Here is a 12,098-nt window from a genome sequence, read left to right as displayed (position 1 = left end):
TTTACTTCCTTTATTTACAAATTATTTTGTGTTTTTATAAATGACTTTGCCATTGCCACACTCTGCCGTCAACTCTTCTCACCATTAACTAAAGCTTACACCAGCTTTCTTTCTAAAACTTAGATTTTTTTTGTACCATTTCCTAAATAAAATATCCTAGAGGAACTGAAAAAAAAAAATTTATAAAAGTGGGAACACTGCTGTAGGTACTGGGGTTCACTTGTGACGAAGACAGTAATCCCTGCTAACATTCTACTTGGGGTCCTTGAAAAATTTTATTGAAAAGCAGGATTAAAAGGTAAATATATTTCAGTGACAAAATGTTTTGAAATTGATGCATGATGTTTTATAATTCCATAAACCTTTTATTTATTCATTTATTTTTACAATAAATTTATTTTTGGGGATGCTTACATAGTTAACTATTTCTTACATAGGTAGGAATGCATGCTCATGTGGACCACTGATTAGGGTGGAGAGGGTCCAGGAATGTAGGAAAGTGGGTGAAACAATTGTTTCCAATCTCCTTTTCTAAATATATTGTGGTATACTTAGATTCAAATAGCTTTCATATCAAAACAAACATCTTTTAGTTCTACTTTCCATGAATTTTTTGGAGTCTCCTCATATTATAAGGGAATGAGTGCTCTCGAGAAGGAGCAGAGAAAGGGGAATGGGGCGGGGCAGGAAGAGGGTGGTGGCTGTTTCATAGATTGACTGGAAAAGGCCTCACTGAGAAAGAAACGTTTGAGTGGACTCTATAGGACACTATTCCAGAAAGGGGGAAGGAAACAGAAGGGCTGTGAGCATGGACCACATGTGGGGGATCCTTGGAGGGCCAAACAATGGTCCAGTGTGGCAAAGACGAGTGAGCAAGGGAAGGGCAGCAATAAGGAGGCTGAGTCTCCTGGGGCCCGGTGGCCAGGACCTTCTGTTTTATTCCAGATAGAGAACCATTGAAGAACTGAGTGGAGTTGGGATGGCTTTCATTGTCAAGAGATGCTGTGACAGGAGGCTGTTCAGATGTGCTCTGGACTGAGGGGGAGGCGGTGATGGAAAAGGATCGGATTCTGGACATATTTGGGAAATACAGGCAGTGTGTTTCGTGACAGGTTGTACACTGCCCGCGGGTGGGGATGCAGTGTGATCACAGCTCGCACTACCTGTGTTAGAAGCCTGGGAACACAGCAAGCGTGCAGGGAAAAGCACGGGTGCGGACAAAGAGTTCTTGTAAAATAAATTAGAATGCCGAGGCTGACATCTCATCTCCAGTTCTTTTTCCCAATTCCCAGAAATGTGGTCATGTTTTTTTTATTAGACTCATTTAGTTTTAAATAAAACATTCCAGTTCATTTAGTGTTTATTACAAGTTTACTGAATCGGTAGTTTTCCTAATATCTGATGGGATGCTTCTTCCAGTGGTAGGACCGGGAGAAAATTGTATTTACTCTGCCTGTAGTTCATTTATGTGCAAGTCCTTAGTGGCATGGAAAGTAACAAAATATTATATTTTTATTTGAAGTAAAGTATCCAGCTCTCAGGAACCAATATGAGTGCCCAAAATAAAAGTCATCTAAAGCCTAAATAACCTTTTATCCAAATACGAACATTGTAAACATGTTAGAATTGGGTGAAATACTGCAATTTGGTTAATATGAGCAAAAAATTCATGGGAAATGTATATGATAAAAAAAATTATACCTGAATTTCAAGTATTTTTTCTACCAAAACATTTTTTTACATTTTATTTTTAATAGTGTTTACATAGTTGAAGGGATGCATGCCCATGTGGGCCCCTGATGAGGGTGAAGGTCAGGTATGGAAGAAAGTAGGGGGCACGAATGTTTTGGTTTTTGTTTGTTTTGTTTTGTTTTTAGATTTTTAAATTTTTATTGAAAAGTCAGATATCCAGAGAGGAGGAGAGACAGAGAGGAAGATCTTCCATCTGATGTTTCACTCCCCAAGTTACTGCAAAGGCCGGAGCTGCGCCGATCCAAAGCCAGGAGTCAGGAGCTTCTTCTGTGTCTCCCACACGGATGCAGGTTCCCAAGGCTTTGGGCCATCCTTGACTGCTTTCCCAGGCCACAGGCAGGGAGCTGAATGGGAAGCGAGGCCACTGGGACACGAACCGATGCCCATATGGGATCCCAGCACATTCAAGGCGAGGACTTCAGCTGCTAGGCCACCACAATGGGCCCAAAATTACATCAGTACCTTGTGATGGGAGACAGTTCTCTGATGATGCTGTAGAAACCCAGGGTGGAGAAGAGTGTTCCAGTGGTGTTGCTTGAGTGGTTTTGATAGCCCTGAGATTTTAATTTTAATTTAATTTTAAAATTTTCATTATTTAATTTGAATAAAAAACAATTTTCATTTTTTTCCATTAGTCTTTTGAAATACCCTCATATATAAAATACCAAACAATTATTTGGGGTGGGTTTTTAAAACCTCAGAATTATTTCAAAAATGAAAAATAAAAAAAGAAGAAGAAGAAAGAATCTTGATAGAAAATCAGATTCTTGTATAGGAGTTAAATTCTTTAACTAAACAAAGTCATTTTCATCTTAATGGAATTTTTTTGTGTTGCAGAAAGTGGAGGAGGCTTCAGAATCTGCGGTTTCAGAAGCACTTTCTGCCAGAAATCCAGATTTACCCAGAAAGCTTTGGGGCCAAATCCCAGATTTGGAAATAACTGAACAAATAGATTATCATGATGAAGTGTATGCGGAAGGTGAGAGAAGGCTTTTTCCCCCCACTGTGGTGTTAACTGCTTTTAAAATATAACGCATGGTGTGTTTGAAAATGCAGAATGGAAACTTTTTTACTCTTGTTCTTAATTTTTATTTTGTCCAATTGCCCTGAAGCTCATTTGCTGTGGGGTTAACTCCAGTGTAGACAAGTAAGGACACACGCAAAGCCAGCCAAAATCCACCACAAAATCCACCACCTCCAGAGGCTGCTTTACTCCCTGTTAACCAGTGAATTGTAGTACAGTGTTAACCTGTTGCAGAGATTGGAAAACATTAGGTTGGTCTGGCATTGTACAAACAATTTAACCACTGGTTCGTTACGAACAGTTTTATTCCTTAGTAAGAAAACTTAAAGCCATCTCTATCTTCTAAAAGCACTTGCTTTTTAGAATTCAGTTAATTTAGGTACTGATGCTCCAAAGAATGATGCCACTTAGAGATTTAAAAGGATCAGGAGAAACTATCAACATGGAAAGGACGAGGCCACTCTGGTGGAGGAAAGTCAGATTATCCCATAAGCAAACTCCCATTTGGATCATTTATGTCGCCAGTCACTTAGTTTGGTTTCTCATTTATTCAGCATGTACAGTTTTTTGCCTTTTTGTCTTTTTTTGAGGGGGGGAGTGAGTTGTTGGTTTCTTTGAGGCTAAAGAGTTTTTATTGCGAGGGTCTATCCTTGTGAGTATGGGATGTTTAACAGTGGCTCTGGTCCCTCCATAATAGATACCAGTATCATTTCCCCAGTTGTGACAGACAAAAATGCGATCTGCGTGGGCATTTGGCCTTGTGGTTAAGGCACTCATTAAGATGCCCATGTCACATATTGGAGTGTTCAAGATTCGTTTATTTTTTTCCCTCCGAGTACAGGGCTACAGCACCCAACTCTAGCTTCAAGCCCCAGCTTCCAGCTAATGTAGACCCTGGGAGGTAGTGGTGATGACTCAGCTGACTTAGTGCCCACCACCCATGTAGGAGACCTACATGGAATTCTTGTATTCTTGCTTTGATTTTCAACCTGGCCCAGTCCAAGCCTATTGTAGGCATTTAGAGAGTAACCAGTAGATGGACATTTTCCATCTCTCCATCGCTTAAGTAAGTGAAGATGTCTTTAAAAAATTACTCCTGGGAGATCCGAGCGCCTCAACCCCCCAGGCAGCCATGCTGCTCGGGGGCTCGGGTTCGCCCCATCTCCAGCATGGCACACCCAGGTACATGGGCTGAGCGACTCCCTGGCATCTTCCAGATTTGCCGGGATTCTTGGTTGACTGCCCTCTTTTGGGCCAGGAGGGTGGGTCCTAAGGTCCTGAGAAGCGGATCTGGATGTCCCCAGCGAGCCACGTGACGGCAGCTGGAGGAGGAGCGGGGGGAGGGGGGGCTGAGATCCGAGCACCTCAACCCCCTGGGCAGCCATGCTGCTCGGGGGCTCAGGTTCGCCCCATCTCCAGCACGGCACACCCAGGTACATGGGCTGAGCGACTCCTGGGCGTCTTCCAGGGAGTTCTGGAATTTGGGTTCTTTGATATGCTGCATGAATGGCTCCAGGCTGAACCCACAGTGCTCTGGGGACATGTATCAATCATATAGATTCTCAATGGCAGTAAATCTTCCCCTGACGATCCTGTACTCACTTTATAGTGCAGATTGCCAATCACCAGTTCATTTAAAGGCAAAATTACGGGCTTGTCCAGCAGGATGTCCCCATTGCCTAACAGGATGATGAATTAGCAGAGGGGTCACAGTAGGCAAGACCATGACATTGACTGGCATTCGAGAACCATACCCTGGGCTAGAATGTGTCGGGCTGTGTGGGCCAATCCCCGTGGAAATTCTGACCCTACTGGATGGTTTAGGAGGGCCGGTGGAGACAATGCAGGAGGTATGACAGTCTATGGGGCGTGCTGAGCTGATGCAGAGCAACCACTGGCATACTTAATACTGGCTGGGAACAGGCCTGGTTGGGGAGCTTGGGGGAGGCCTTGGCTGGGTGGAGTCTACCACTAAGGAACGCAGGAACTGGAAGGGGGCTGAGTTCTGGTCGGGTCACAGTTGTAGTCCCTTGGCATAAATATGGATCGGGACTTGATGCACCGTGCCAGGTTAGACCGCAGCACAGTTTGGTGCTCTGGAGGACCAGGGTAGACGTGGGACGGACTCGGCTAGGTTTCAACCCCAACTGAGCCATATAAGAGCTATATGTGGGTATGAATGAGCCGTGGCTGGGCTGAAACTTCCAACAGCAGGAACCAGAATGGGTTGAAGAGCGGAGCTGGCCCAAGGAACTGCTGGTATGCGTGAAGCCTGACACCAGGAACAGTTCCTCTGACAGGACACTGACCCTACAAATAAACGCAGGAAGCAAGGAGGTAAACAACCCAGAAGAGGCGTTGGAAAGTAACCCACTTGCATACATTGGCTCAAGTTGGGGGTGGACCAGGCTGAGTTAGCTCGCGTTATCCACTGGCAAGTCTGTGCGCTGGAGCTGTGTAGGGGTCTGGCCAGGTTTGGTTGCAATTAAAAAAATATATATATACAATACAAAATGCCAAGGCAAGGCTGCCTGTGCCGGTTAGGAATGCAGCACCCAACTAGCACACCTCCCACTGGTTTAAGTGAAGGATGAGTGTGTGATGGTCAGAACCAGGATGGGCTGAAGTACTCATTGGTTCCAGTGGAGGTCGGGGCTGAGAATAGAACCAACCCAGCAGTTGCAACCACCAGCTGATCGGGGTGATGGATTGTGGCGGGCACTGTGCTTACTAGTACATGTAGGAACCTGGTCTGGGAACACCTCAAAGTTTCTTTGGGAACTCCCTTAATCATAATGGAGGAATCAGAACATTAACCAAGAAAAGACGGAAGATGGAATAAATCAATCAACCACCTCCGTTATATGTTGGCAGCGAAATACTGGACAAGGGGAGACACAATGATGGTCTATATCAGTCAGTGGACTCTGCACCAGCCTCATCATACCTGGATTGTTGCTGATGATATGTTGGCGCTTCTAGTTGATCGGGATGACACTCTACTGACTCTGCCTTCGGACCTGAGAGGGCCTCCCTAAGAGGTCGTTGAATTTGGACAATGGGATGCTGAACTCTATGTATGGTATATGCTTGCAATGAGGGAATCCCAGCGGAACTTGAGCTGTGGCTATGCATCAAGATGGAGGAATCCACGGTGGGGGGGGAGGGTTTGGGGTGAAGGGGAGAATCCCAGTACCTATGAAATTGTGTTGCATAATACATTGTAATTAATGGGAAAAAATAATAAAATTTTAAAAAAAGAAATAATAAAATTTCTGAGCTAACAAAAATTAAAAAAAAAATTACTCCTGACATTGCCATTTGTCCTCTGTGGGGTTAAATTGTCTTCTGTTGATGATCGCCACCCTGAACCTTATCCATGTGTTACCTATTTCACTCATCCTGCTGTTCTCTCCTCTTCAGCAACATTGGCCTTTTTCTGTTTCCCTTACATGGTAAACATTCCTGCCTGAAGGCTTTCACATTTACTTTCCCGCTGCATAGAAGGATGTCCCTTTATGTATCCAGGTGGCTTTCTGCATCACATCCTTCTCCGTGAACCCTTCTTTGACCACTGAAAACTTAACCCCCATCTTCTGTATTGGACTTTGTTCACCTTTCCATGCTTTGCTTTTTTTTTCCTTATTTGTTTTTGAAGCATTTTTTATTTGTTTATTTGAAAGAGTTAAGAGAGAAAAGGGAGAGGTAGAGAGAAACATTCTGATGGTTCATTCTCCAGATGGCCAGACCAGTCAGTGCTGAGCCAGACCAAAGCCAGGAGCCAGGAACTTCCTCCAAGTCTCCTTGTGCCATTGTTTTTCCCAGGTACTTTGGCAGGGAGCTGGATCAGAACTGGAGTAGCTGGATCATGAGCCATGTGGGTTGATGGCATTGCTGACGATGGCTTTTAACTTGTCGGCCACAATGCCAGCCCTGTCTTATTTGTGATGATGATGGTGATGATGATGGTCTCTCTTTCTCAATTACATTATAAACTTCGTGATAGTGGGGGTTTATTTTTCCAATTTTGTTCACAGCTATATTCCCAGAACCTAGAACTGTATATGAAGCATGAAAGATATTCATTATTGAATCAATGAAACTAATAAATGAAGACAGTCTCTTAAGTAATTGAAATATTTAAAAGATGTTTTTCTTTTATTGATAGCTCAGGAGCTAGTCAATGACTGGCTAGACACCAAACTTAAACAAGAATTAACCAGTGATGGAGAAGGTGATGCTGAAAGCACTGTGTTCAGTGTCACTCCTATGGAAGAAGCCAGAAGTCACTGGAAGTATGACAAGTTTGATGGTAAGAGTGTATCGTGGCTAAGGTCCTCGCCTTGATCCCATATGGCCGCTGGTTCTAATCCCGGCAGCTCCACTTCCTCTCTATCTCTCCTCCTCTCAGTATATCTGACTTTGTAATGAAAATAAAATAAATCTTAAAAAAAAAAAAAAAAAAAATCCTCTATTAAAAAAAAAAAAAAAAAAAAAAAGAGTGTATCTGACTGTTCTAAGCTCCACCATCTAATGAATGGTTCTAAAAAATGTTTTTAGTTGTTCGTTTTTCTCTTGATTTTTTAAATCATTATTCTTTTCTATGATATGGTTCTATATACACAAGGATTTCCTCTTTGACCCATCCCCTTGTTTTTAGTTGTTTTGAACGATAAGTGATACAGTATTTGACTTCTGTGTTTTGCTTCCTTTTGTTATTGGTTTTAGTTGTTATTAATTGAGTGAAAATTATTTGAGTATAAATTTGTGGTGTTTTATGTGGTATTTGACATAGTGGTTAAGATATTACTTGGGTTGGATCCTAGATCTGCTTCCAATTCCAACATTCCTGCTAATGCACAGCCAGGGAAGCTACAAGTGAGGCTTAAGTACTTTCGTCCCTGTCATTGATGTGGGAGGTCCAGAATGAGTTATAGGATTCTGGCTTCAGCCTGACCCAGGCCTGGTTATATAGGCATTTGGGATTGAAACCAGCAAATGCAAGATTTCCCTATTTCTGTCGTTTTTCTCTCTCTGCCTCTCAATTAAATACAGAAATAAATATAAATTTATTATTTGTAATTCTGTTTTTGATTGTAATTGCAATTAATGTTGCTTAAGCACCTCTTCCCCATGTATCATTGAATAACTACTTCAGTGGAGAGTATTCTGTGAAAACATTCATGGCCCATTTTCTTCTACAAAATGCTTCTCATATTTTTGTCGTTTGTCATTTACAAGGGAGGTTATTACTTTCCTAGTTGTTTCCTGAAAGATGAAAGAGATAACACAATTGAGTGCAGAGCTAGTATCAGACATAGGTAACTTGTGAGGTTTTCTTTTTTTTCCACTAAGATTTATACATTTTTATTGAATTGCAGGGAGAGAGAGAAGATCTTCCATTCCCTGGTTCACTCCCTAAACAGCCACAACAGCTAGGGCTAGGCCAGGCTGAAGCCAGGAGCCAGGAGTTTCGTCCGGATCTCCACATTGGTGGCAGGAGCACTAGTGCTTGGACCATCTTATGCTGCTTTTCCCAGGCCATTAGCTCGATTGGAAGTAGAGCTGCCATGACACGAGTCAGTTCCCATACAGAATGCCAGCTTTGCAGGTTATGATTTCACATGCCACACCATAACATCAATCCAATGAGGTTTTCTTAAATGTTCTCAAAGTCTGAGATTTTTGAGGTAAATGTGTTGAAGGTTGGCTGAAATGTCCTTGGAGAACCCACCAGGTAACATTCTTTGTTTATGACTACAAAATGCTCAATTGGAGGAGTCACAAAGTTATGAAAGCTTGTCTTTTTTTTAAAGATTCATTTATTAAATAACCAAAAGAGAGTAAGAGTGATGACACGATCAGAAAAAATAGACTTTAGGACAAAAACAGACTGTGCTAAGAGAAAAAACCTGACGAAAGAGCCCCAAAATAGAGTAAGAAAAAGCTTACAAAGTTGGAAAGATAAGTTAGTAAGATAAGAGAGCAAGCAGAGACTTCAGTAATCCATAGGTTACCTACAGTCTGGTCCTTGTCGATGGTGCCAAGTCAGAATAATGAAAACAGCATTTGAGGATAAAGTTAAGTTTATTCCACCAATAGAATAAGGATGTAGCAGATGAACATGTAAGAAGCTATCATCCTCCCAAGTGAAGACAGTTCAGTACTTTTTTTTAAAGATTTGTTTATTTTGGGATGTGCGGCATGGCCTAGAGGCTAAAAGTCCTCACCTTGAACGCTCTGGGTTCCCATATAGAATGCCAGTTGTAGTCCTGGCAGCTCCACTTCACATCCAGCTCTCTGCTTGTGGCCTGGGAAAGCAGTTGAGGACGGCCCAAAGCCTTGGGACCCTGCACCCGCGTGGGAGACCTGGAGGAAGTTCCTGGCTCCTGACTTTGGATTGGTGCAGCACCAGCCATTGAGTCACTTGGAGAGTAGATCATCGGATGGAAGATCTTCCTCTCTGTTTCTCCTTTCTCTGTATATGACTTTGCAATAAAAATAAATAAAAAATAAATAAATCTTTTTAAAATTTTTATTGCAAAGTCAGATATAGAGAGAGCAGGAGAGACAGAGAGGAAGATCTTCCATCTGTTGACTCACTGTCCAATGGCCGCAATTCCTGCAGCTGAGCCAATCTGAAGCCAGGAGCCAGGAGCCTCTTCTGGGTCTCCCATCCAGGTACAGGGTCCCAAGGCCTTGGGCTGTCCTCAACTGCTTTCCCAGGCCACAAGCAGGGAGCTGGATGGGAAGTGGAGCAGCCGGGATTAGAACCAGCATCCGTATGGGATCCCAGCATATTCAACGTGAGGCCTTTAACCATTGGTCTACTGCTACAGACCCGACAGTTCAGGATTTTTAAGCAATTGAAATAGGAAAACTTCTTAGAAGGAGATGACAAAGAGCACATCAAGAATTAGAGACAGGGTCTCAGGAGTTCACACCCAACACTGAAACTGGTCAAGAGTTCAAAGAGCAAGATCAGTTTTTTTAAGATTTATGTATTTATTTGAAAGCCAAGTTACAGAGAAAGAGATAGAAGCAGAAATATCTTCCATCTGCTAGTTCACTCCCCAGATGGCTGCAATGGCCAGGCTGAAGCCAGGAGCTAGGAGTTTCATCTGAGTCTCCCACATGGGCAGCCCAAACACTTGAGATGCCTTGTACAGCTTTTCCCAGCCCACCAGTGGGAGCAGCCAGGGCAGGAAAGATGCCTGTATGGATGCCATCATCTCATTGGATGGGTTTACCTCCTGTACCACAATGCAAGCCCACAAGATGTGTTTAATGTAATTCTCAGGTGTCAGTGAAGTTTCCCAAAAACCATGTTGAAGACTGACATGATCTTAACATGAGTAAAATTAATATTTGGCTGGAATCTAAAAGATGCAATGCACTGTGTTAAGAAATCCCAACATTTCAATAAGTATAATGAGGTTTGCTCAAGTATGGGTAGTGGGAGGTTTATTGTGCCCTTAATCAACTGCATCCCACATTGTCTTGCTTAGTTGCTTGCGTGCCATTGTACCTTGTTAAATATTGAATGACTTAGACATCAATAAGGAAAACGGTCAATATCATTGGTTATTAGGAAAATGAAAATCGAAACTCTGATGTATTACTACTACATATCTCTTAAAATGGGTTTAAATGTGATAGATTGGCCATGCTTGTATTGGTAGGAACATGGAGAAACTGACATATTGCCATACTGCTGGCGGAAATATGAAACTGTAAACCCTTTCTAAACAACAGTTTACTTCTTAAAAATTTGAACACATAATTTCTGTGTAAATCAACCATTCCACTGCTAGGCATTTTTCCAGAAGAAAATAAAGCACATTATGTATAAAGACTTGTACGTAATTGTTTACAACAGTTTTATTTTTAATAATGAAAATGTGTGCAAAATCAAAATCTCCATCAACAGTTGAGGGAGTAACTAGATTGTGGTATGTCCATGCAGTGAATACTATGCTCAACAGCAATCCAAAACAATAAACTACTGATAGACGCAACATTGATGGCTCTCAAAATAATTATGCTGACTGAAAGAAGTCAGACCAGAGTATAGAAGGTGTGATTTAATTTATATGGAATTCTAGAAAGTACAAACCGATCTATAGTGGCAGAAAGCAGGTCTGTGCTTGCTTGGAGCAGGATAGAAGATGTGAAGGAGTGAGAGTAGGAGATACAGATGACCACAAGGACAGTTTTGGAATTGACAGACATTCACTATTATAACTATGGGGATGGTTTTACTCTCATAAGCATGTGACAAAATATATTATAGACTTAGACATTTGGGGTGTGTGTTTGTGCATTTTAATGAGACAATTCCATAGGCTCTGGGATTTCCTTATGCCCTCCCCAAATTCCCTCCACCCCTGCACTGATTTCCCCTATATTATTATAATACTACATTCCTTCATAAGCAGTCATAGGTCCATCATCCAATCCTGCCATTGCCAGTATTTTTATTGGAAAGGCAGATTTACAGAGAGAAGGAGAGACAAAGATCTTTTTTTTTTTTTTTTTTTTTTTTTTTTAAAGATTTATTCATTTTATTACAGCCAGATATATACAGAGGAGAGACAGAGAGGAAGATCTTCCGTCCGATGATTCACTCCCCAAGTGAGCCGCAACGGGCCGATGCGCGCCGATCCGAAGCCGGGAACCTGGAACCTCTTCCGGGTCTCCCACGCGGGTGCAGTGTCCCAATGCATTGGGCCGTCCTCAACTGCTTTCCCAGGCCACAAGCAGGGAGCTGGATGGGAAGCGGAGCTGCCGGGACTAGAACCGGCGCCCATATGGGATCCCGGGGCTTTCAAGGCGAGGACTTTAGCCGCTAGGCCACGCCGCCGGGCCCGAGAGACAAAGATCTTCCATCCATTGGTTCACTCCCCAAATGGCTGCTTCAGCCAAAGCTGAGCCAATCTGAAGTCAGGTGTCCCACATGGGTGCAGTGTCCCATCCTCTACTGTTTTTCCTAGGCCATAAGCAGGGAGCTGGATAGGAAGCAGAGCAGCTGGGACAAAAATGGCATGAAGCAGAGCAACTGGGACAAAAATGGCATTTAAAGGGCTCGGTGGTGTGGCCTGGTGGCTAGGGTCCTCGCCTTGATCCCATGTGGCCGCTGGTTCTGATCCTGGCAGCTCTACTTCCTCTCTGTCTCTCCTCCTCTCAGTATTTCTGACTTTGTAATGAAAATAAAATGGATATTTTTAAAAAAAAAAAAATGGCATTTAAAGGTGGAACAATGGGCCTGGCATGATAGTGTAGTGGTTAAAGTCCTCACCTTGCACGTGCCAGGATCCCATAT

The 12,098-nt window shown here is 42.7% G+C and overlaps 1 protein-coding gene across 1 annotated transcript in view; it reads left to right on the top strand.

Moving 5' to 3' along the window:
- CCDC191 (coiled-coil domain containing 191) overlaps nt 1–12,098 on the top strand; it is a 95,716-nt gene that overhangs the window by 12,037 nt on the left and 71,581 nt on the right. Inside the window, exons 3-4 of the mRNA XM_058661908.1 lie at nt 2,590–2,731; nt 6,945–7,088. Coding sequence (XP_058517891.1) covers nt 2,590–2,731; nt 6,945–7,088 — 286 coding nt within the window. The remainder of the gene's footprint in view (nt 1–2,589; nt 2,732–6,944; nt 7,089–12,098) is intronic.

This window comes from Ochotona princeps, chromosome 3 (assembly GCF_030435755.1).
Source record: "Ochotona princeps isolate mOchPri1 chromosome 3, mOchPri1.hap1, whole genome shotgun sequence".
Classification (NCBI taxonomy): Eukaryota; Metazoa; Chordata; class Mammalia; order Lagomorpha; family Ochotonidae; genus Ochotona; species Ochotona princeps.
Note: the sequence above shows the minus strand (reverse complement) of the source record. Positions and strands in the feature narration are given on the sequence as shown.